This window comes from Poecilia latipinna, unplaced genomic scaffold, assembly GCF_001443285.1.
Source record: "Poecilia latipinna isolate Pla-1442-1.1 unplaced genomic scaffold, P_latipinna-1.0 Scaffold1210, whole genome shotgun sequence".
Lineage (NCBI taxonomy): Eukaryota > Metazoa > Chordata > Actinopteri > Cyprinodontiformes > Poeciliidae > Poecilia > Poecilia latipinna.
Window position 1 is genome coordinate 242499 of NW_015113826.1, and position 26709 is coordinate 269207.

The following is a 26709-nucleotide window of genomic DNA, read 5'->3' on the forward strand; positions in this document are numbered from 1 at the left end:
TTTTTTGACCCCTAATATATATGTGTATATTTTTATATATATATATATATATATATATATATATATATATATATATATATATATATATATATATATTATTATTATTATTTTAACATATTTATTAAAATTGTCACTATGTCGTGACAGAATGGTATGAGACAGATCATCTGTGAAAAAGCTCAAGCTCTTCTGCCTTCTCCCTGTGTTTCTATAGAAGTACACAGATTGGTCAGAAACAACCAATCAGAGCCAGGAGGTCTCAACGCTGTCAATCAACCTTGTGTACATGCTGCTCATATCCTCGTCTTTGCTCTCTGCAAGGTTACAACTCCTTCCCAACATAGCTAGCACGGCCACCAATGATGGCAGATAAACATTTTTTCACAGATTATCTGTCATGACATGGTGACAGCTTTAATAAGCATATACAAAAAGAGACACACATTTTTATAAAAAAACTATCTACTGCAGTTTTTATACTACACAAAAAGTCCTTATTTACCTTTCCTCTCCACATCCATCACTGGTGCACTTCATTTACTTTTTTTTTTCTGTTTGTTTGTTTGTTTCTCCAGCTGTACAGCGAATCACAAAATTAGTTTGGGATTACTGGAGACAATTGCTTCACCCGAGGCAAAAAACAAACACCAAGCATAAGCCAAATATTGGAACACTAACTCAAATGCTAAACAGACTCGCACACTCCTTTAGGTAACACATACTCCACTGTTTTCTGCTCCGCTCAATTAATCTGGCTCAGTCAAGACTGGGCCTGACTGTCATCGCAAACGCTAATAAAGAGAAAAAAAAAAAAAAAGCTTTGAGCTGTTTGCATAAAGTGGCTTCGCTCGTCTCAAACTGCCAGCTTGTCCCGCAGCGCACAGTTCTTGGTGCAACTTTTGTGCCACTCTCTTTCATTTATTCCACTGTGGCTGGGGCACAAATCCCTCCTTCATCCCTAAGAAAACACTAAAGGCAGCGAGGCCCTGTGAAGCCTCATTAGGCTTAATAACCTTTAGTGAACACATAGCAGACACTCAGCACGGGGATACATCTGTGGGAAACACGTGTGTGTGTGTGTGTGTGTGTGTGTGTGTGTGTGTGCTGAGTGGGGCTAGCTCCAAGTCACAATGTGTATTATTCAGCAGGGTCCCTGGATTAAAATGTAATTTCATTCAAAGTCACAAATTGGGTTTTTTACTGTACTAATCTTCATTTTGCTAAGCAGAACGAGGTACGCCATTAAAAGAAAGCTGTGATTTAATGAAAGAAAGCAGGATGGAAAGATAGCAGAGGAGAGCGAGCGAGAGGAATGCCAAAGGTTATTCTAAATGGTAGAAGCCTAATGAATAATGCATGCATGTATAGCTATATAAGTGTGTTGTTGCATTTTAGTTTTAGGGACAATGACATCAAGAGATTTGCCGCTTTGGTATTCAGCGGACTGCTTTTACTGGGATTGATTTTTTTTTTTTAAGTTTAGGGAGTAAAATGATCTCTATTACGGAGTCAAATCAAAACATTTTAGGCAAAGCACACTGTTATACACGAAGGTGGAGATAGCAGTACGCGGAAACTTGCCAAGGTGTTTGCATCCCTTCAGGTTTTTCGAATATGACTGTAAACTGCAATGCATTTTGAGGGATTTCATGCTAGCTATACGCCACAAAGTACAACATTATTACGATATGGGAGGGTAAGGGCTGTAAAAAAAATTTTTCAGAACTTTTAAAAATACAAAGGCGAAATACGAGTTGTGTGTTTGTATCCAGCCCTCCTGAGTTAATACACTGTAGAAGCATTTTTCACTGCAGCTGCAAGTCATTATGCAAGTCACACCGTGGTCTCTACTAGATTTGCACAACTGAACATTTTGCCCATTTTCCTGTGCAAAATTGCTCAATCTTAGCAGGACTGGAGGGAAAATCGGTGGATTTCTCAATCGGGTTTCGGTTTGGAGTGAATGTGGTGTACAGGGAAAATACTTTCATTTATATACCACTGCATAGCTGCTCTGGCTGCATGTTTATGGCCCCGGTGTTTAAACATGTTGCAAAATGGACCAAAATAGTTACATTGACAACATCTGAAGGACGGTGAAGGTCTGACTTAAATAAAAATCAAAAACACCAAATTGAATAAATTTAACAAAAAATATTTACATGCTCAACAACCCAGTAAACAGGCAGATTTTTGTGAGACAACAGTCTTTTTTGATCATTTTTGTTCCTTCTTGCGTTTCATTTGTTCCTGTTTTCCAGGACACCTGATTTCCATCTGCTCATTTACTCACCTGTGCTGCATCCAGTCATCAAGTTCGTAGCATATATATATATATATATATATATACACTCCACAGATTCAGTCAAACAATGTCAGATATTATTGCTATTCTCACACTGGTTTCTTTGTTCTTTTTATTCCATTAAATATTCTTTTTTAACTTCTGATCCAAACTTGTGAATAGTATTCTGATCTTTTGCAAAAAGGGATACGTGAGTCATAGATCCAAAACATAAAAAGACTCTTGCACAACTGACCTTTCAAAAGAAAAGATGGAATTTAATTTTAAAAAAAATGTTTGGGTAGGGTTGACTGTCAAGTATTTTCTTGATCTATAAAGTTTTTTAATTCTCAGCAACAGGAACAAGATATAAGTAACTCTTCCCAGGGGGAGAAAAAAAAAAATCTCTAAATTAAAATGAGAATAAAAAAAGTGGTTAAAACAAATATGTGCTATACCAACTTTTAACTTTACATTTCCAGAATATTTTGGTTTTTCCAGCAAAAGTATCACTTTAAAATGTTTTTTTGAAACAATACATCTGCATCAACAGCCTGTACCAATGTTAAATTGTGATCGCAGTCTAAACTAAATCATTCCTAGGGTCTAAAATGAGCCAGGATTACTTTGTGTTTAGATAAATTACCAACCATCTTTGCTGACCTGTGGAAGTAAAGCTTTGTCACTGCAAGACACTCCATTTACTGTGTTTCACAGTGGGGATTGTTTGTTTAAAATGGTGTCCCGCTTTAGTTTTTTTGTTGTTGTTTGGTTTTGCATGCAGTTCATGTATAGAGTCTGCTACACGGCTGGTGACATGTTTTTAATAAAGAATTTCCATCTTGTCGCTGTTCTATAAAGGCCAGATTGTAGATGACATGAATTTGAGTTTTCTTGAGAATACATTCTCCCACTTGAGCTGTGGATCTTTGCGGCGCCTCCAAAGGTACGGTGAACCTCTTGGCAGCTTCTGAGGCAGTCAGTTTAGGTAAAGTGTGATGTTTACAGCTGTAACATACTCTTGATTTTATTTGATAATGGTGTCTGAAAGCACATCGAGTCCTGTCATCAGATGTCAAGGTCGTATTATTTCATAGACAATCCAGTTGACACAAATGATGCATTAACAGGTTTGCATTTGTGTGTTGGTTAATACTGAGTTCACTCCTGTGTGCTGGGAAAGATCAGATGACAAGAAAGGCTTTCCTGAGCCAGAAACAAATCTATGAATGATGATAAAGTTCATACATTGCATGTTTGGACACAGCTGTGACAAGATTTAAAGCTATAGGTGTGCTGCCTGCTATAAAGAGACTATAGCTTTTCTTTCTTTCTTTTTTTTTTTTTTGGAGAAACACTCGTTTGCTCCAGATCATGTGTGTCGGTCTGTAAAATGGATTTGTGTGTAATAAAATCCTCTCTTTGTTCATCTAAGCCCGTCTATCACAGTCTTCACTTCTAGCTCTCATATTATAGACAAACCGACCACACTGCAGAGGACTGAACAGTGCTCAGTGAGATGTTTAAAGGCTGGAGATATTGTGCGAAACAAATCCAATCCTGCTTTAAACTTCTCCAACTTTCTCCCTGGTTCATCTGGTAAGTTCCTTGGTCTTCATGATGTCACTTCACTGACGTTCTCTGACAAAAAACCTTTGAAGGAACTAATTCAGGGTGTTTTTCACACATGATAGTTGAGTAGACTCGATTCAATTGGGAAGCAGAATTGCAACATTTGCTACATTTTCAGCTACTGTGGATCGCTTCCACAGCACGCTGCGACAAACGACCCAAACAAATAGAGAAACCTGTTCACCTCCTCGCCTGCGGTGGCGCTGCACCAAGAACTACTGAATGAAAACAACACGAAAACCTCTGAAGAAGACCAGCACAGCTTCCTCCTTCACAAAACAAAAATGGAGTAGCGTCAAATGTTAGCACTTGTTGGCATTTCTCTTTTGCCTTTGGCTAAAGACCACGAGCCATTTCTCAATGTATTGCTAGACTTGCGCAATTCTTTTGGCCCACATTTCCCTGGGTTGTATCTCGCTTGCTGCTTTTGGAGCGGTTTCTGGTCCGCGTGTCGTTCACATGTGCGTTCAAACCACGCCAGAGTTCACTTCAACCAGACCAACGCTGAGGTTTTCAGGCGGATCAAAATTTCCATATTCCCAAACAAACCAGACTTCCTAGACAAATGAACTACAGTTTAATTAAACCGCACTAACCAAGGTGAAATCACCCTTAGACCGTTTTTTGTACTAGATTTCACTTAGGACAATTATAGTAAATGGAGCGTAAAAATCTATCATTTATATTCATTAAAACAATTTTAAACCATAGTCGTCTCCCACTTTGTGCAAAGGTGCACTGATTTGTCTTTGTTATGTAAAATTCCAACGAAGCACAATGAAGTTCGTGGTGTGTAAAATGAGACGATGTGGAAATGCGTTACGGGTCTGAATAGTTCTGCGAGGCACTACAGGAACACCAACTTCCGAAGCAAAAATAAAACCCTCCTCTTGTTTTTAGTGGATATATTCAAATGTGAAACTTCATATGAATGAAAAAGGGGCAATTGAACTACAAAGAGAGGGAAAAAAAACAAAAAACGTTATTCATAAATGATGGGGAAAAAGCAGCACTGTCTGGATCAGCAGAAGGACAACCAACCTCCAAGAAAAAAAAAAGAGTTTCTGCAGCTCTGTGATTAAATTTTACAGCCTTTTCTCATGCAAACACTTTAACATTTTAATGCAGCTGTGTTTTTATCAGCGTTAAATAGAGCCAGTCATTTCTTAGTCCTTGTTATTCAAATTAGACCCTGAAATAGAGACCTGTAAATTTTACTTTGTGAAAAAATAAAACAAATTCAGGGTTGGATTTCAGCAGCATGACAAGCAGCTTGGGGAGCAGAAGTGAGTCACGGGAACACAGCTTCCACCGCAAAGACTAACAAGTAATGAACTTGCGCCACGCCGTCGCTCTCACCTAATCACATTTGGGATTCGGCAGAAACCATTTCCTTCACTTCGAGCCGCTAATACATTTCCGAAATAGAAATCATGATCCACAAAATCACTTCTGCGATTTTTATCAGCAAATCTGGGATTGCCTTGCCGAGGCCGGGCTTTGAAAAAAAAAAAAAAAAAAGGCGAGCCTTGTTAACAATGCATGAATGTTCATTTTCAATTACGTTTGTCGCCTGTCAGTTTATTATGAACTGCTTAGCAATTTTCAACACGCACTGTCAAGTGAACGCAAAATCAACCTAAAAACAAAAATAAGGCCTTTTTTAGAGTTATTTCTTGTTTTTACTCATAATGAAAATGAATCTCATTTTCATTTTGTTTTCCCCCACCGTCTCTATTCGTTGTCTTCTTCCTCCCTTTCCATGCCTGCTAAAGATGGACAAAGGAGATTTACCATCAGGGGTCACACTGTGGTTCTAATTAGCCTAAGTAGGGAGGGAGGAATGAGCGTTTCCTCGCCGAGATGCATCACGTCTAGTCCCACAGCAATTTCTGACGAGACAAAGAAAGAGAGAGAATCTCTTTTTCTGTTCCTCTGTCCCCTTTCCTTCTGTTTGGTCGGTCAGTGTGGCAGAGACAAACCAAACTTTATGTGGCGATGTAGGAGAAAAATGCAAAAAAAAAAAAAAAATCAAATCTTCCGCAGGTATTTGGCATGTACTGTTAAGATGTCGATGCGTCTTCTTCAGGGCTGATTCCAGTTTCTGTGAGGCTTTAACCTCAGCAAGTTGGAATTTCCCCGTCCTCCGCCCGGCCGGGGGTATAATTACCAGCAAACAAAAACAAGAAAACAAGACATTTCTGGCTCCGTTTTCACAAACACCTCCAAGCTTTTTATTTTATTTTTTTTTTCATTATTAGTGTTAAGATGACCGCTGGGTGGAAGAGATTTTGTAAGTCTCTTTTATGATGTCAAACTCTTTTCCACGTTTGGTTTATTTTGGCATTTGAGTTTTGCCTGTGGGTGAAACAACAGTCTCAAGTAATCCCAGAATAATTCTGAGCAGATTTGGTTCATAAGAGTTATGGCAAAAAAAAAAAGAAGAAAAAAACTCTTCCATTCCCCCTGCATCAACAGGTTAGAGGATCTCCTCTCTGTCTTTCAATGGAAATCTTTTGTTCATTTTTATCTCAAGAAAGTTTCATGCAAAACAGTTTAAGACTTTCATCTTGATAAAACAGGAGTGTCTCGGAAGAAGAAAGTTGTTTTCTGTTAGCTAATTTAATCAGCGTAAAACTGGCAACAAACACAGCCAAAAACCATTTGAGCTTTTTTACACTGATGTCAAATGTGTCGCATTGTTACTACAAACTGCAATGCCATTTATTGTGCAAAACCCCATAATCACCCAGTGAAATTCTCAATGGCAATCCAGCTGGTAATCTTTAGCAAGCCAAACGTTTCCGGACACGGCCATGCAGGCTGTGGAATTAACTGGATATATATATTGTTCAATTTAGATTTCGATAATCGCAAAAGCAATGCAATTGTCAAAACAATACCAGATATTTAAGATGCTCCACTTTGTGAGTATGTTCTGCTGCTTGTTTCAGCCTGCTTCAAAGCCCGAACTCGCATGCGTTGTGCTTTCAAAGTCAGAACAAGTGCATCTGACAGGAGGAGGAGGAGTGATGAAACATCCCCCCTGGCTAGTGCAAATTTATGTGTGGTTGGTACGAAACATAACTCGGCATCATTTTGGACTTGGAAAAAGTCGGGCATGAACCCAAAACTGAAGAGGAATAAATTTGGTGAAAGGGTGAGACGACCAGCATATGCGGTGACGGCAGCAGGACCATTCAGCAAGGAAAAAAAAAAAAAGAGTCAATTTGCAAGGGAACTCTTTGGATTCAAGGACAAGGAGCTACAGCTGTGTCATTTCTTCACAACGTGGCAACAATAATATGCATATTGCAAAAAGCATCTTGGACTGTAGCATGCATGCAGCATCCATTTGAGGTTGTCCTTTATCCAGCACGGATATGTTTTCAGGGTAAAGAGGTGGTAAGGCTTTCAAGTCAATAAGAAAATATGGCTAAGTTGTTTCTCTGTACCAAATACCTTGGCCAGACATCCACCAACGTCAAGGCGATAGATTTCACCTGTTTACCAGAGACGGTTCAGAACGAGTTTTGGTAACGCATCAAATCGGTTCGACTACCTTGAATTTAAAACTAGTGAGCTACAGTGGATTACATTTCAATGGATGCATTAAGAGGTGAGCATGGGTGCTGTGGTGGCGCAGGGGGAAAGCACAACCCACATATTGTGGCCTTAGTCCTTGTGGCAGTGGTCGCAGGTTCGATTCCCAGCCTGGCGACATTTGCTGCATGTCTTCCCCCTTTCTCATTACCCTCTTTCCTGTCAAACTACTTTCAAATAAAGACCACAGGAGCCAATAAAACCTTTAAAAAAAATATGTGAGCAAATTTGTTAATATTCCCAAGTAATTTTAATATTTTCCTATTTATGCCCTTTTTTTAACATAATCTATACATTCCTGCACGTTTTGTACTTTCAGTTCTGAGTTGTACTTTGATTTCTAGAGATTGTTAAAGCAAACTATACTGTTGATTTTGTGTTTATTCTTTTATATAATACTTCCCATTTGGAAAAAAAGTGCTTTATCATATTTTAAACAATTTGGTATTTAAATGCTGACCCTAAAAATCAAAATTGTCTTTTTTTTTCTACTTTTAACTCGAGTTAATGGACGTTGAGATTTTCTGCAAAGAGGAACTAAGACTTTGACCAGTTATTACAGAGAAACTTTTTTTTTCCGCCAAGTACTGACTGAAGGGGGCCGAACACAAATGGCTGACATTTTTCAGTTTTGCTACTTGTGAAAAAGATGGAAAACCATGCAACTTCACGATTATGTAATACTTTGTCTGTATGAAAGTCCAAGTAAAACGCTTTTACGTTTGTTGAGGTGAAAACGGTAGAAAACGGTTTAGATTTTTTTTTTTTATCAAACAAAAGAAAACCATGTAAATGAACAAAAACTAATTTGTTTCAACAAACTCCTTGAAAAGATACACTGAACAACAATTGAATACTTCCATTTGGATACTTTCAGGGAACACCGTGTCCAAATATCCAATTCTTCTTCCCGACACCCTCTCTTTTCTTCTCATTGTCACGTAAAACTCCCTAATTGTTAGAACCCGGGGGGGGGATAGATTTTGTTTTCATAAACAAACACAAAAACACACCTCCTCATTTGGATCAATTGGTGACAGATCCAGCACATTCTCTGGCAGAACCATTTGTTTTGCCTCCGTTTTCTCCAGCCCCCCTACCCCCTCTCTGGGGAGCACTCCTCTCCGCTGATGCTACAATGTAAATTGCATTTTTAATTAAAATCGTACCTCCTGCTTCACTGCGAAACTGGTGTGCTGTACCCTGTTTGTACAGGCTAACAATATGCCTCCCTGTTGACCTAACCCACTTATCGCTGCCCTTTGCGTGTTTGTGTGTCTGAGGACCTTCCCCACCTCCTTGCTGTCTCTGTTTGCTCAGAACACACTGCTCCCTTTCTGTAGAGGCGCTCTGACCGTCCTGCTGCAGTTCATATTGTTTAAGGTCCCAGAACGTCGCCTCGTCGTAATTTCCCTAAATTATGTGGCTGTTCTCAAGCAACACGGACGCGTTTGGAAAGTGCGACTAGACCCACCGATTTTAAAGTTTTAAAGTTAAAGCTACAAACCAAACTTTGAGTAAAAAAACGTAACTGGACATAGTTTGTCACCAGTAGAACAGTGTGTTTCGTTTAGTTTTTCTATTTCTGTTGCTGTTTTGTTCCTGTAATGCAACTCGACCCTCTCAAAAACAAGTTTGCACATGATTCTGGTGACATCACAAAAGGCGTGGGACAACAGATCGCAGCTCTTTTGATCGTTTATTTACTCGTTTTGAATCAAATTCCTTCTTTAAAAGCGTTTATTTGTATTGCGCACAGCTTGCTAGCGTTCACTGAATAGATTTTAGAAAAATTTGACAAAAGAAACGCATATGTGGATGAAACAGACCAGACTGGAATGACTAGATGTTGTTATGGCAAATCTCCAACAATTATTTGTTGCTGTAGTAAGAAAAATAAATAAATAAAAAATACAGTGTGGTTAACACATTTAATTAAGATATTTTTTAAGTCCTGACTGTTTTCTGAAGAGCTGTTGCATCATCTGCCAAAAATAATTGCCATGCCGACGGATTTATAACAAGCCCAATCCTACAAATTAGCCCTACCAAGCATCCAGTCTATTCGGGATAGAGAATTATCCAATTGTTTATCGCTACTGGGAAAGCAAATTGCTGTTATGAGCTTAGGGATTTATCTAGATAACAATAAACTTGGGGGTGCTATAATAAGCAGGTGCAATGGATTCAAACTCTCCTTGCCAATAACATATTTTGGCAGTTGGATTAAGCCATTCTGCCTTTTATGCCCACACATAAAATAGATGTTTTTATTATTTTTTTCCCTGGTAACCAAGAAGCTAAAAATTTAGCTGTGTAGGACCCAGAGTAATGCTTCGCTGCTACTTCAGCAGTTTCAGTGTTTCTGCTCACTACAGGTCAATCGGCTGACAGGAAAGCTCCAAAATATTACTGTTTCTAGGAAAGATCAAATTAGTTGTCTTTAAATGTAAAATCGACTTATTCAACTTTTCATAATATTATGATGTTATGTACTCATCAAAAACCATTTCAATATGGAAAGACTCAGACGGAGAAAAGGGAACAATTAAAAGATTTAATGACAGGAATGAATAACAGTTCGGACCCCGGCAGCTGATTTGAGCTGAGATTTGATGTGAACTCGATGAACATCCCGATAACTGATTAGGGATGCTCTCCCCCGGGGCCATCACTGGTGGTGATGGTCAGGAAAGGGTGCCATCCTGGAGAACCAAGGATGTGGGTGGAGATGGGGAGGTGGTGGGTTGAACGCAGCTGGGAAGCGTCTGACGGCTTGGGTGTGGATCCTTTTATGCAGGGCCTGATTGCTGATTGAACGTGCCGGGTGAGGACCAGCGCTGAAGACGGGGATGAGCATGACGTCGATGGGTGAACGGAGGGGGCGGAGTCTTCCAGCCTGAACTTCCGCTTTAGCTCCATATCAGAGGTGTTGCTTTGAGTATGTCATGCATGTTTAAGAAATCCTTGAATGCCAGCCATTCATGTTCTCACAAGCAATGGCGTTCTGAGGCTGGGGTGTCGGGAAGAACAGGAGCTTCTTAAAGAGACAGAGGCCTATTTTCAGGGCGTCAAAATGTAAAGACAAATTTCTTAGATCATGTTTTATATACTGGTATGCAGCACTTTTGATTGTGCTATGAAATGGTATGTAGTCTTTGTCTTAATAACAGTAAAGTGAAAACTTTTTCTTTTTTTTTACAATAGGGGTTTACATAGAGAAAATCTGCTGTCATTTTCTTCAGTGGAGTGTTTTTTGTGAAATCTTGTTTTTTCGTGTTGAGGCAAACGCATACTACTGGATATTTTTAAAGTAACACGTTCATCAACTTTTCTTTTTTTTTACACCAACCACCTGCTTTTGTAGCACCTTACACAAACATCGCATTTTAGTCGACAAACGTTAAACTGAAATCCTGCAATAAACTAATAAACTCCAAACTTCAAAAAAGAAAAGGATGGTTGAATTTAATGAAAAGCTAGAAAGACTTTTCTCTTAAGCATGAAAGAAGACCAAAAACAGCGATCGATTTCAACACAATGCATCAAATAATGGCTAAAAATATTGAAAGTTGAGCCGTCAGGACACAGAGGAGTTTTTATTATTATTATTATTTCTACAGCCTGCCTGCTTGGCACAACTTTGTTCTTCCAGCCTCCCACAGCTCAAGAAAAAACAAAAAAAACAAAAGCAGCGAAAAAACAAAACAAAAAAACCCCCTGTCCTCATATCTGCTCTCTTCTCCTTCTCTCGCTCGCCTATCTCTTTGCATTTTCAAGCCATTCGTCAAGTGGTTTGGCTTCTCACTGATGTCGGCTCTATTGAGATTAAGTAACCATAACATTGTTGACAAGAATGCATGACTCAGAAGACTTTGAAAACTGTGGATTATGCCTCCATTTCTTCTTCTTCTTCTTCTTCTCCGTCCTTCTAACTTTTCATGTCAGCATGACGGTTTAGTGAAGGTGCCCCCCTCTCTTAAACGGACCTCTGTGAAAATTGGAAGTTCCCCTTCCACACACACACACACACACACACACACGTGGATTGGCTTTGGGTGTTCGAGCTCGCCGCCATGCAATAGCGCGCACACAAACAAATAGGTGTGGAGACGAGATGCAGCTGGCTGCTTGGCTGGATCGAGGCGGATACCACTGGCAACGCTGGCAGGCGACTCGCTCTTACTGCTCTAATGAATACTAACAGAACCGTCGCCCCGGTCTTCAAGTCTTCTGCAGCTTTCCTGCCATCTACCTTCATCTATATTCGTATTTCAGTCTTCTCTAAGCAGCTACTCTGCCCTAAGAAAATAAATAAATAAAATATGCCTACAGCATGATGCAACCGCCACCATGTTTTACAATGGCATTGTGTTTTCCATGTGGCAAAGAAAAAGTTCAAATATCTGATCAGAGCATCTCTTTTTTTTTTTCATGCTTGCTGCGTCAAAGTCAAAAAGGTCACTACTTCAGGCTCTTCTGTCAGATTCTGACACCTGTGTGTGAGGGTTTTATATATATATATATATATATATATATATATATATATATATATATATATATATATATATCTTTCACGCATTTTGTCTTTATTGGATAAAGTCAAATATGTATGTGACAGATGATGCTGGCTGCTTGCTTGGGAATGAGATGGAAATCGCTGGAAACACTAACAGGCAAGCAGCTCTTATTGCTGTTAGGAAGGAGTACTGAAAACATATTTATTGCCCAGCTACTTTTTTTCTCTTTCTTTCTTCCAAAAAGACAAGAACAAGAGCCACACATGCATATACATGAAGTAGAAATATTTGATCACACACGGTCCAGGAGCAACACCTGTTCAAAACAGCTATCTATCACCATCGCAACTGGTTGAATTCATTCTGAAAGGTGCTTAAAAATATATATATATATTTTTTTTTTCAAACAAGCACAAACAACTGTTCTGTCTCTCGCCGTTTCTGTGTTTGCACTCTCACAAAAATAAAGAACAAGGCTTAAGGAGTTGAAGGGGGGTAGAGGGGAAAAAAAATCATCTTGTATTTGCCTTGAGGGTTCTGTCTTTACAAATTCTGCTCCATCAGATATTAAACATGGTGTGGGCCTCCAGGTCCACCAGGCTGCTCAACCAAAATCAATCTGAATGTCAGAGTTTTCTAGAACAAGGAGTCTAAAGACAGAGATTGGAGTCTGAAGACTGCTGCCTACTGTTGCAATTAACTCTGCAGCATTTTTGATTGTTTTTTTTTTTTTTGGTTCCCTAACACAATTGTTTTAATCATTCTTTAGATTAGGCGCAGGGATAATTACCCTCATTATCCCTGTTACAATTACTTTCCCTTAAACTGTTCATTTGCTCGGCTAGCCCTGAATATCTGGCTGGTTTTTGCAGCAGCTTAAACTCAAAATCCCTGCCACAAGCTACAGGATCAGGCAGATTCTTTGCCGAGTGTCAACCCAGTTATAAGCCACAAGTTTAATGGTGGTGAGGTGGGCGGGCAGAGGGGGGGATAAAAATGTTTAGGCATGGGTTGTTGCTTGTTTTTAGGCGCAAACGAAGCACAAATACCACGATATTTGCAATAGGCTGCTGGGACTGATCTTACCTTAGTCACAAGTGGCTCCGTGTCCTCCAGGATGGACACGAAGGGAATCTCCAAGAAAGAGGAGAGGAACTCCACCTGGATCAGCTCCTCCCTGGAGCGTGGAAAGGCGAGCACGGCTGTCACGCCTCTGATCACCAGGTCCTGACAGGCGCTGTGGGACAGCGACTCCGGGTCCCATCCCGCCGGCGACCGCACCACCATCTCCAGGGTCAGGTTGTAGGGCAGCAGCGGGGCCGGCTGGGCGGAGGCGGTGGTGGAGTCCGTCCCGCTGCTTTGGTGCCGGATGCTCGCCAGGGCGCGGTTGAGCGCGTTCTGTATCCGCGCCGGCTGGCGGGTCGGCAGGAGCGCACCGAGGCGCACCGTGTGTCCGATCCGTGCCAAGATGTGGCAGGGCGCCGGGTGAGGGAAGCAGGTCTCGGCGGAGGAGAAGGGAGTCAGCAGGAGGAGAAGCAGCAGCGGAAGCACTCTGGCAGAGATGAAAAGGAGACGGGTTCTCCCCGGGGCGAGGCAGCGGCTCCGGAGTCCAGAAAGAGACACCATGCTGTAGATCCGACACGCAACTGAGGAGGACTGTGCTCCGCTCGGCGGGAGATGGCATAGCTCCCTCTTTCTCCCGGCTCCACCGCTCTTCTCGGACTTGATCTTTCTTTTTCTTCTTCTTCTTCTTCTTCTTCTTCTTTTTTTCCTAAACGATTTTCTTGCACATTTCGCCCCTCACCCCTTCAAAGTTTTTCATAAGAGCAGTGAAAGACGCGCCGGTGGTGGAGAGGAGAGATGAGCGCTCGCAGCTTAAAGCGGTCGCCCTGCTTCTGTCAGTCTCTGCTGGAGGAAGGCACACCAGCTGTGAAGTTTGTGTGCATGGGTGTGTGTGTGTGTTTGTGTGTGAGAGAGTGCCTGCGTGCGCCTGTGTGTGTCCATGCGCCTGCCCGCCAATAATCTAACCTCTCACGGAGCTTGCCTCTTGGTGAATTTTAATGAAAATTCGTTGAGTAACATCTTCCGCTTTTTCAGGTTTTCCACTCTGAATTTAATGCAAGCGGCCGGATATATTTTATGGCAGTAATTAGTCTGTGAATCATGTTGTACCATTTAATATAAAGTTTGGAATGTTGAACATGTCTTTTTATACGGGCACAATTCAGGACACACCCTGGACAGGTCGCCAGTCCACCACAGAGACACTCAGGACGTACAACATGTACGCACACCCCCTCACAGCTAAGAGATATTTAGATTAACCGAAACGGTCATTATTTTTGGACTGCGGGAGGAAGCCGGGGACGTGAAACCGGAAAGAACTGGCGCATGCGCAGGGACAACATTCAAACTTCACGCAGAAAGACTCCGGGCCAGGGTTCGAACCCAGGACCTTCTTGCTGCAAGGCAACAGAGCTGCTAACTGTGCCTCTATGTGACACTTAGGAGTTTTTACTAATTTCTTATTAGCAATGCAAAACGTTTTTTTTTTTGTTTTGTTTTTGTTTTTTATCACCTGGATCTTACAAGACTTCGAGGACGAACTCATACCTGTGAAGTCTCCAATTTCTTCCGGGAAACTACCGTGTTTTACCTCCCTCTTCCGTCGTGCTAACGGTTTAGTATGACAGTAGCACCGGACGGCGACATTTCCTGTATTCTCAAGTCCAAAACTTGATGGACGAACTCCTACCGCAACAACAACTCGCCCTTTAATAACTACATCTTTATTTTAAAATAAGCTTCATCTGATTAAGGTAAGACTTGAACTTTATAATAGTTTAGGTGGAATCCACTCCAAACATGGACGTCTTTATTACTTCCTACTCGACGTGGCCCTTGACTCTAGACTTGAAAGAGTTGAAAGCAATTGCATGTGACTTGCAAAAACGGTGACTTTCTCCCACCTCTGATATCACAAGACATTCAGGATGAAGTGTTGGATGATGTAATGTTTCACCCTTGGTGACAAACCCTGATGTTAGATATTCTGACACAAAATGTTAGAAGAATGATCCAAGGTCTTTATTTAATCAAAACACCATTTCAAAAAAATCTACCCTAAGCATGTGAATTATTATTTTAAACAAATCAGTTTTAAAAATGAGTCAAAACGTCAAACTTGTAATCATTCAAGCAAAGCAAATTATGACTGTCGCTCTTAATAATTATAGGTACAAAATCAGTTTTAAATGTTCAGCATCCATTAGAAATATATATTATTTAAAAAATCACTGTGTTTTCAGTAGAAAATACAAGATGTGTCCCTTATAACCAAGAATCAAGACTGCAAATAGTAACTGGAAATGGCAGTCTGGGTGACCTGAGTAAAATTAATTTTAAAATGCCGCAAATGCGAGTGTGGCATAACACTTGAGGTGTGATTCGCAGATTTAAGCTCTGAATTGGAAAGCAGCTTAAGTAGCCTTCAAGCACATGTTTCTGTTTCAGTAACATTATTCTGCAGTGAACGTTTGTTTTGGCAATATTCTGTTTGAACCAAAACTCGGTGACCGAGAGCAACTACTCCCGATCTGTGGACAATCTGTAGAGATTGTTGGAAGAGGAATAATTAAAGATCCCCCTTCCTACACAGAGCTAAACTTGTAAAATATTATAGGAGCCTGAGTGATGCATTATTGGCAAAGGGGGAGTGGAGGTAGCAATAATTAAGACACCAGTCCTGAGATTACGTTTCAATTTCTTTCTGAATGTCAGCGCGAAATAAAGCTACTGCAGTAAAATATAAGTTTGTACTTTCAATCTTTAAACTCAGTAAGTTGTCTATAGTTCTGTCAACACAACCTAAATTTGCTATTTTGGGATCTTTCCCCCTTTGGTTTATACAGTGAAAAAAACATGAATGGACTTTCATCTTTGTTCTTCTATAAAGGAGCCCAGCATGTTTTCCTTGGTAATGGGCCACTTTCAAGCACCTCTAGGGCTCCCACCAAGATGTTCCTGCCAATCTGGTGAACACAAAACTGATAGTTCGCTGAAATCTCAGTTTTGCCTGGAGATTTATTTCCACTTCCTTCCTGCCGTCCAGCTAGAACATTACCTCTTGTGTAATCACAACTTTTCAGCACCATAGACAGTGCCAGAGCCATAAAAGAGATCTACTGCGCATGCTAATTTGGCTTAAAGCAAAGGACAGCACTAAGTTCTTCTTCCCTTCATTCAGCAGTCATTTTGCCCTCCATATTTCTGATTTATGGTATTTGAAATGTAGTTTTTTTTTTCTTTTTTTTTTCTATTTTTTATTTTTTTTTTTACCTTAAATGTTCCTCAAACACTTTCACTAAGTTTGACTTCCACTGCAGGGCCACTTTCACCATGATGGCTGATGTAGAAAAAAAAAAAGTTCTTTGGTCAACCTGATAAAGGGATTCCTGCCTCTCTTGTCCCTTGGGTCCACATGCACACACACGCACGCACACAGACACGTATTCATGGGATCAACATGTCATTTCACAGCTCGCTGCATGACCTGGAGGGAAAGCTGTTTGGCTGTTGATACATCTAAAAAAAAAAAAAAGTTAAAGTTAAAGTACAAAAAAAGTGTTTTCCCTCCATCTCCATCCTTCTTATTACTGGACTGGCTAAATGTGGAGACAAGAGCAAAACCAGCACTGTAGACCTCATTCCATTGCAGACACATCAACATTCGTTTCTTCTGGCAGCCATTGAAGCTGCATAGAACTGAAAACATCCAAGCCAAGTCAAACTATTTCAAAGCAGACAGTGGCCGCAAAAGTATTTGACACATTTAAGTCACAAATACGTGTCACCCCTAAATAAAATCCAGTGCAACTGATTGCATGGAGAAGTCGGCTAATTTATAAACAGTATCCACCAATGTATAATTTAACATAATGTCATAAAACAAAATAGGTTATGGCTATGCCGTAGCTGCAAGCCTACCCAAGTCATGCAGGCAAGGTGGAGGTTCACTTTTCAGCAGGACAGCAACCTTAAAACATACAGCAAGAGCTACAGTCTGCTGTATTTTGTGTTGGTATAGCCTAGTCAAAGTAAATACCTAAGTCCAATTAAGAATCTTTAGAAAATGTCCGGATGGGAGCATCTGTGAACGTCAGTTTTCAAGTCTTTCTAGTCCTTATTTGTACCAACATACCTAAAAAAAAAAAAAAAAAAACTTGCAACTGTAATTCCTGAGAAGGTGGCTAAAATACAACCGCACTTTATAAACTTAAGAATTAAATTTATTAGAAAAAAAAACAAAAAACAACAGAATAAAACTTTCACTTAGGCTACATGTTGCTGTTTTATTATAACATCCCAATAACATAACAAAGGCAACAAGATGTAGAAAGGCTGTGTATGGAGGATGGTGAATACTTTTGGGAGATATTAAAAGTATATTTTTCTTATTTGCAGACGGCTCTTTCTTTTAACTTAAAAAAAAATCATTAACACACTAAGCTGCTTTAAAACATCCCAGAGCAATTTGTTTGGTTTCATTTTCAGTTGAAGGTTTTTCCCACATGGCATCACACCTCCTGCAACACCTAAGCTTGAAAAACAAATGCTGCACATGTGACTGCTTCTTATTTGACCATATTTCCAATCGTACAATGATGTTAATAAACAGTACTTGTTTGAATTTACAGTCCAACTATTATGCGTCGCACATAGCAGGTAGCAAGGAAGAAAGAAGTAGACGAGATTCTCGCTGGTACTCAGGCTTTAATCTTGTATCTCGTTGATGCTTGAGTTCGCCACAGCTGATCAAATCATCGTCAAACTCATTGCGTGGCTGTGCGTGATGTGCGCCGGTTCTCCCGAAGAACAGAAAAAGCATTAAATACATTTACAAAATTTGATGGACCATCGGTATCCCACCAAGGTTTTTCTGCAAGCTATCATCACTTTTATTGTTTTATTTACAAATTTTAAGCAAATTTATCAAGTTTTTGTTTTACAAGTCCAGGCTTTGTCAAAGTTGTGACAGTTCTCTTGTCTCTGACTCTGTAATTAGCTCTCTTGCCCCTCTTTTGTGTGTTTTTAATATGTGGGCTGTCTGGTTTACCTTCCACTGCCTGCCTCCTGTTTGCTTAGAGGTAAATGTTGCCATCTGCATCTGTTCACCCTTGTCCATATTTAGTCCCATCTCTCTCATTTGCCTTTGTTGGTGTGACTGTTCATCCAGGCTGTCATGTTCTTGCGTTCCGCTCCCGTTCATCTCCCTTTTATTTGTTCCCTGGACTCATGCTTGGATTGCCTGTCATATGGACTTTTTGTTTGTTCCTTGCACCTGCAGCCTCTTTTGTTCTTTGAAAATTTCATTAAAGTCTTTTTGCTTAGTTTAACCTCCTGTGTCTTGTGCCCTGCTTCTGGGTCATCCAGAGCACTATGTATGAAAGTCATGGTCAGATATTGAAGTAAAATTTAGGTTTTCGAATGCATACAGCTTAATCCCCCACAAAAAGGTTGGAAGGACTGTTTTTATAATTTTCTTATTAGTTTTCTCAAATACCAGAAAATATTATTGAAGTTATTGTAAAGTAAGTTATTAAATACAGATGGGAAACGTGGGTAGGATATGTAAGCAAAGATGACGTGAAATGAAGTGATTCAGTTACAGATAAGCACCAAACAAAATATATTATCAGAATAAAAAAAAAAATTTGCCAAGGACTTCTTATGTCTTAATTTTCTGCCGGGTCTTGGTGGGTTTACTGGTTTGTTTGGAATCACTTTAATGTTGCAGAGTCCAGTTCTGTTTCCATATATATATTGCTCTGGAAAAAAATCAAGACACCACTTAAAATGATCAGTTTTTCTAATTTGACTTATTATAGGCATATATTTGAGTAAAATGAACATTGTTCTTTTATTCTAAGAACTACTGACAACATGTCTCTGAGATTCAAAGCAAATTTATTTATTTTGCAGAAAATGAGTAATGGTTAAAATAACGAAAAATATGCAGAGCTTTCAGGCCTCAACTAATGCAAAGAAAACAAGTTCATGTTCAATTAGAAACAACAATACTAAAGTTTTAAATCAGGAAGAGTTCAGGAATCAATGTTTGGTGGAATAACAGTGAGGTTTTCGGTGAGGTTCGGTGCAGAGGGCGCGGATTTTTTTTTTTTCCAGAGCTGCATATATGCTAACATTTTTCTCAAGCATTCTCTGACATGCAGTCAGTTTATTAGTTGATTAGATGAAGGTGATTAGATGAAGGCTTCACTAGATGGAGGTGAACTTGCTAGGTTTCATTGAATCAAACCATTGCCAAACCATAGTACATTCACCTGCGTGCCCAACAGTTTGTAAGAGGTTATTTCCTGAAATGCATCGACATGTTCACTGTTCTGGGAAATGAATAATAAAGTTTTAAACTTAGCTTTCTAAAGGAAATAACTCAACAGGTCGTAGTCGTTTCTCCCCTTCTCTCTGGCAAATTTCAGTCAGGCCCTCAGGTTCTTTTGGAGAGAGCACTTTTCCTTTTTTCACACCTTCCATGAAAGTTAAACTTGTTCAGTCTCTTTCTGAATGTATAGAGGCAAGTATTTTCCTCCAGCATTCATATGTTAATTTTGCCAAAGGACAATAGGAACCTTCTGTCTACATAATCCTTTGTTCAGGTGCTGGTTATTAGACCTCATAATGATTTCTTTGCCATCCATGTCTTTCTGTATCTAAATGTCTATTTTTTTTTTGTTGTTGTTGTTGTTGAGACATTTGGTGATCAAAAGTAATTTTCCCCCAGTCTACTTTGCTATAAAACATGTGGGGATGTGATTTTAATAAAGAACATTTACCAGCAGGAGATTGCTTCAAGATCTTTATTTTTAAATTTTTTCTTTGGCTTCCTTCAGAGTTCATGATCTCCTATTTTACAAAACTCAAAAAGCCCCAGCAGTGATCAACAGAACGTAGTCGTGTAATGAAACAGGTTTCAGGTCGATTTTTTTTTTTTTTTTGTTTGTTTTTTATTTTCCATTTACCAATTTCTGGCCCCATTTCATACGCAGCCTGATTTGAAGTCGTTACCATTTCATCACAACCTACTTCCATTCTGTTCTCTGGAAACAAAGTCATTCATATCACCTGCGTATTCATTGTTTATCTATTTTATTCTCTTGGTTGTTAGCTATTTTTTCTATAAATTACAGAGATAAATAATGATAAAATGGCTCAAATGTTTCATATGATGTAGCATAAGTTTCTGGTACCAGTGTTGGCCTTTGGATCCCTGGATGGACAACTGGAAATAAGTAAGCGACTTCCTGCTGGTAGATAATAGTTATTATACTTGCATAGCCAAATTTCCCTGCAGTAGACTATGACTTCATTTTGGAAAATTACTTTCAGTTATTAGTTGTTAAAATGGATACAAATATTCCCTAAAGTGAGAACAAATCAACCCATTCCTTGTACAAATGTCCCATGACAGATTGGGGTTTTTTTTTGTCTACCTTAAATGGTGAGGTATAAAAAGTTAGGTAAAGCAATTTACCCTGCACAAAGTGCTGATTCTGCCACTGCAAATACACCAGATAGTTGGCTCTAATTATTTGAAGTCAGTGCTCTGCACCACAAGTTGCCTGATTGCTCATTGTGGTCATGATAATCTCCTCTTCTTAGCTATTCTAACCTTCCTCAAGTTTCCAGTGACTTATTCTTTTATGTTCTTGTGTTTTAAGACATCTCGGACTCTGCTTGAGCTGATTGATGCTCGTTTCCACCCTGGATTCCACACCAGTTGCTAGACTTACCCGAGTGTTCGCCTGAATCTGCTACGCCGTTTGTTGAACAACCACCTCGAGTAAGGAAAACACACAAATCAACACGTGTTGATACCTCCACCTCCTCATCCACAGATACAGTAACTCATACACTTCAACTCTCCACGTCTTCTGTTTGGAATCGATTCCCAAGAGCTTGACGTTTTCTTACCTCAGCCACTCTTAAGGATTTTCAACCGAGAATCCACCTATAAGCGAGACATGGTTTTCCAAATATGCTCAGCCCAAGGTCGCACCTGGACCTCACTCTTTCAGATATGATCCCATCGCTGCTGTTTATATTGTCTAAAGATTTTATGTCGCACCCCATTTTTATTGATTGCGGTCGTGATCTCAGTGTGGAGTAGTTGGTTTTACAAAACATGACACAGTGTGACCTCTGATCGATCAATGCAATACTCACAACTGACTGCATGAAATCACTCAACAAACTTCCTCCAAAAGTGGGTTAATTGATGCACAACTTAGAAATATTAATGTCCTGTAGGAGATGGATCTTTGCTTCATAAAATTTAGATACCAAAAAATCAAATATGTACTAAATGGGAAGCGAAAGGGTAGTGAACTGCAACTCTTTTAATCAAGTTGCTGCATTTGTGTGGTTGTACTTTTTGTCTGTCTGTCTTCGTACTACAGATATCTGGTAAGCTGCTATTACAGAGTATCTTTGGTTCTTGCCCTAAAATGCTTGCCTTGCTCAACAGGAGCTCAATAATCCGAGGTGAAACGCGATTGGTCTAAATTCTAAGAGCTTGTTGACTATCCAAACAAGCCGAACCCTTACCCATCACCCGCCTGCAACTTCAACATCCATTTGAACCGTCGATGGCGAATGTCTACGTGCTATTGAAGATTTCCTCGTTTGCCAAAAACGAGCCACGAAGAGAAATAAACTCCAGGCTTTATCGAGCCCACGCACGGGAAGACAAACATGGTTTTTAAGCACAGCAGGCAAAAATGAAACATCTCAAACAGGATTACAAAAAAAAAAAAGAATCCAATATCTCAGTAATCTGCATGGATCACATAACTGGAGCAGTAAGTGGTACAATTTGTTTAGCTTAATCCTGAGGCAATTCTAAGTGTCTCCTTTTCTGTGGCACTGACAAATTATTACAGTCCATTCTTTTCGAATAAAGCTTCAAACTGTGATAGATGTACTGAATTATTTCCCCAGACGTTCACATTTTATTCATTTTTGTCTTGGTTCTACTTTAAGGCCCAGAACAATAGTTTATTTATTTATTTATTTTTTTGCCACTCATTGGCATAGACACAAACACCTGGCAAGCAATCTTTTGCACTAACATGGTGATGCCTAAAATAAACATGTTTAATGTTACATTAATTCAGTGGTTCCCAAACTTTTTCTTCTGTGCCCCCCCACCCCCCTCCCCCCTCCAGTGGTTTCCAAACATTTTCTGCGCCCCCCTATGGATTACAAATGGCTGTCTGGTTGAAACGACGCGTGTGACGGGGGGTCATTGACTTTTTTGGGGGCAAAATGAATGTACGTAGCTGAAAATAGACACCAACATCGGTAGCCTTGTTAAGCTTAAGGTTCTGTATTGATATTAGCTAGTCATTATTACCTGCATCCAACAGCTTTACTCAACTCAGTCGGTTAGTTTGGAGGGAAAAACTGTGAAAAGTTCTTTGCGTTTTGCTGGTTTGCTGCCATGATTCTAACACAAACCTACATAGCTCCGCACAGCAGCAGCAGGTCTCCTTCACAGGTGGAAACCCAGCGAGCGTTGTAGCGCTCATGTTGCGTTTAAAGGCGGCTCGGAAAAACAGGTTATACAACATGTTAACAACGGATTAAACAGTTTTAACTGCTGATGAAAGTGACAGAGGACACAGATGAGAAGTGTGGAAGCCTCTACTGTATCAAATTGACATAGTTATAACAGAGTTGGCCATTCTAAGGTAAAAACCCAGCGCATACAGTGTTCATGTTTTGTTTTTTTGGGGGGTTTTTTTCATCCAGACGGCTTCCCGCGCCCCCCCTGCAATGACAAGGCGCCCACCCCTACGGGGCGCACCCCACAGTTTGGGAACCTCTGCATTAATTTAATGTTAAACACTATTATCTATCACATAAGTTGTCTAACCTTTTGTTTTAACAAAGAACCAATATTTAATAAGGTTTCTAATTACACCTGAAGCCGGATTTTTGAAATGCTTGTTTAGGTTTTCATTTCTTAATCAACTCGTTCACTCAGTTTAAAGGAAAACTCTCGACTGAAACTTGGAGTAATGTTGATTCATTACTTTAGGACAGTTTGCATTATGTTATTGATCCTTTAATGCACACTTATAATTGTAATCTTTTGAAATTTTCTCGTGCAACACCTGAATAATGACATAAAAAAGTATCTTACTTTGTCTTAAATGCATGCTCTGAGAAGAAAAACTGTGACATCACAACTTTAGTCAGACATTTATGGTAAATTTAGATACATTTTTTGGCTTAGTACTATTATCAGTGTGGAATAATTGCACAATTTGCATCCTTAACAAACTTTGATAAATAGAATCGAGTGCAAACGTTTCATATATTATGGGTTTTGGTTTAATCCACACAGCATGTCAACCACATTATTATTTGGCCAAATGTCCTTTAGCAAATTGCACCTCAGCCACACACTTGTTACCATCAGCAAGCTCCTGTCACACCTCTGGCTGGAAATGTAACCAGTTTCCTTAGCAGATTTGAGTCAGTTCATTTTTTTTAATAGAATTTGGAAGGCAAAAATCAACACTAGTCATCAAATTTACGACTTCATAGATTAATAATAATAGATTTTGGGGTCATTTTCCTCTCATAAGCACTCAATTGTTTTCTAGTTTCAAATATCTAAATTTTAATTTGACACGCAGTTTTGAAGAAGAATTTGAAGCAAGTTTCTCTGTCACCATTATTTTATCAACTTGATGCTGTTCACCGACACCAGTGTCGGCAAAACTATTATACTGACACAGACAATTGGCCTTGCAGTCAGGTGAAAAATGTGAAAACAACTGTTTTTTCCCTCCTACGGAAAGGACAGATTACTTCATGGAACTGTTAAAAAAATAGTAATAATCATCTGTCTTTTACATGCTCTGTATTTGTTGCTTTTTTTCCTGACCTCATCAGAACATTCACTGAATAGTGAAACATATCCTAAGCATGATGCTGCCACCTTGCTGTCAGTGATGTTCGTGATGTGGTTCTTGCTTTGGAGAAGAATGTGCTGAAAGTTCTTCACGGCATCAGTCACTTAAAAATTAAGTAATGTAAAAAGAATAAATAAGTAAAGCAACAAAGTCAAACTAACACACTTCAGTGTAGAAGTTGCTAAAAAAAGAAGATGTGTAGTTAATCATTTTTAGAGTGAAGAATTCACTTCAAGATGAAGTCAGAGGAAACATAAAACAATTTGGAAGATATTTGAAAAGAAAAAATGTATTGTCCACAGAGACTTTTCACTCTAGCTGCTACTTAAAATGAAGTGGAGCTTCAGCAAATAACAGGAACGCTACATTACAGCAAATTTGAGTATTTAATTTCTATTTGTAATGGAACAGAAGTTTCGTTTTTTTTTTTTTTTCTTTACAGCCTTCTGAGTCCTTAGAATAGTCTCAGCATTGCTTAATTGTAAAATATACTTCAGTTAAAAGGTTTGTAGCAAACAGTATTTGGATTGGATCATTGCTTTATAAATCATACACTTCATTATGAAGTATGGCTCAGCTATCGCGGTGTAATTTTAGCATATTTTACATTGAGTTGGAACAAGCAGGAGATCCAATACAGGCACATGGCAATGTCATTTTACCTATGCCCAGTGTGACTTGTGTCAACATGTTGCTCTCTTCTATCAAACCAAAGCTGCATTCAACAATATAATAGTGGTACATTTCCAATTCAGCAGCACAATGCATTCCAGGAGTGTGAAGCTTCTTAAGAGTCTCCAGTGTAGCAGCAAAGCCCTTCTGGTGCTCAGATGGTTGCACAGGGAGAGCGATGACTGGGACACGTCCTCAGCGCATCCCTGAAGGTAGCATGCAGGTGTCCCACGCGCATACTTTCTCTGCAGTAGGGTTTCTTATTACCAGCCTCTCTCCTTTGGGTGTATTTGTTTTGATTATGTACATTGCGGGGGATTATTATGGAGAATGGGATTAGGCAGGCATCAGAAACCTAATTAAAGTAGCCCTTCATCTTTTCCAAGCGGGGCCGAGCCTGTTGTTTTCCGCCGTGTGCGATCCCCGCTTCGCTGCCTCTTGCCCTCCGTTTTGTTCTGGGCCCTCCTTCTACGGTATCATTCCTTCATGAAAGCATTTTAAAGCCGGCACATATCATTTCTTCGCGTGATTCGTTTTGGTTTATCAACGCAGCCCCACCCCTTTCACCTTCATTCCTTCTGGCTCTGATCTTTTCCTCCCACGGTCTAACTCTTGCCTTATATATATATATATATATATATATATGTCACTATATATAAGTGACATCAAAAACTACCTTGAAGTTTTTGATGTCACTTCAAGGTAGACTGCAATTTTGCAGTTTGTACCGAAACATGTGGCCCGCTCTATTAAATCGCATCAGTGATTCATTCCTGAGTCACAACTGCAATTACACAGGTAAAAGACTGCAGGAGAACACAGGGGTTCAGCTGAGGGGTGAGCCAATAACACTTGCCAATTTGAGAAGAAGTGAGGGCTGGGTGGGGGGTAGTTTATGCCAAAGCATGTGTGTTCACTGCGTGTGTGTGTGTGTGTGTGTGTGTGTGTGTCTGTGTAATCCTAAGTAATCTGGCAGGACGAGCCCAGGTTGCACACAGGCTTTTTTTTAAATGCCAGGGAGCTGTGAGTTAGTATTCCTGGCACAGCACTAAAGGCACTATAATATCACCTTTTAGCACAATGCTCAGTAGCACGGAGCAAGAGAAGAAACACAGGAGAAGAATAAAGCAAGAAAAGAAAGAAATCAAAAGAGGAAAGACAATCGGGGGAGAGGAGGGACCTGGAAGGGTTTCCCGGCTGCATGACAAGGCAAACACGTCTGGAAGAAGAGGGAAGGCTTTGTGAAGATTTGGACTTTTTGTGTGTCGGGGTTTGCAGAGTCAAAGTTCCTTAGACACACCGCTGAACAAAGACGGCGGTCTATGAAAGGAGACTTATCTGGGAGCAGCAGCAGTCTGCTTGTGTGTGTGTGCCGAACATGTGTTTTCGAGTGCTTTTTTTGGGTGTATTGTGTTTAGCGCATGTGCAAATGTATGGTGACAGGCATGTGTCTGGCAGACAGCACCCCTTGTGAGCATGAGAGCGTATGTGCGCTCCATTTGCTGCCAACATTCTCCCTGTCAGCGCCGAGGAAGCCCCCATAACAGGTTGTGCTGTTATGGATTTTTAAAGGTTGGTACAAAAAAAAACAACACTGTGAAAGCTCAAATAACTCTCAACAAGTTTGGGCGTTTAGATTCCCAGAGTCCTTTGCTGTGAAGAAAGTGAAATAGTTTAGTTTAACATGATGGGTACTTCATATCCACTTGGGTTTGATAGATCATTTTTGATCAAAAATTGAATGTTCCAACAAGAGCATCTCTGGTTTACGCAATGATGCCTTAATGTTATTGAATAGTTTGTTTACAGCATTGAAAGCCAGCATAACTGTGCCTCTGTTTTACTGTTGCTGAAGGACACCAGAAAGGCCAGTGATATACTTTAAACCGATATGGAAAAGTAGCGTGTAGCTCCTATGGAGACTTGAGTTTCCCAGGTAACTATTGATAATAATCCTGATGTGGTTTTGTTTTCTTCTGGTGCCTCTTCATACCTC

The 26709-nt window shown here is 39.8% G+C and overlaps 1 protein-coding gene across 2 annotated transcripts in view; it reads right to left on the reverse strand.

Moving 5' to 3' along the window:
- Positions 1-13994, reverse strand: part of LOC106960665 (glutamate receptor ionotropic, NMDA 3B-like) — a 133791-nt gene extending 119797 nt beyond the window's left edge. The window contains exon 1 of one of the 2 annotated variants that reach the window (XM_015053876.1): positions 13126-13994. In XM_015053876.1, the coding sequence (XP_014909362.1) occupies positions 13126-13665 (540 nt within the window). In that variant the 5' untranslated portion in view covers positions 13666-13994. The remainder of the gene's footprint in view (positions 1-13125) is intronic. The other variant, XM_015053875.1, reaches the window with a different exon arrangement.
- Between the last annotated feature and the right edge of the window lie 12715 nt (positions 13995-26709).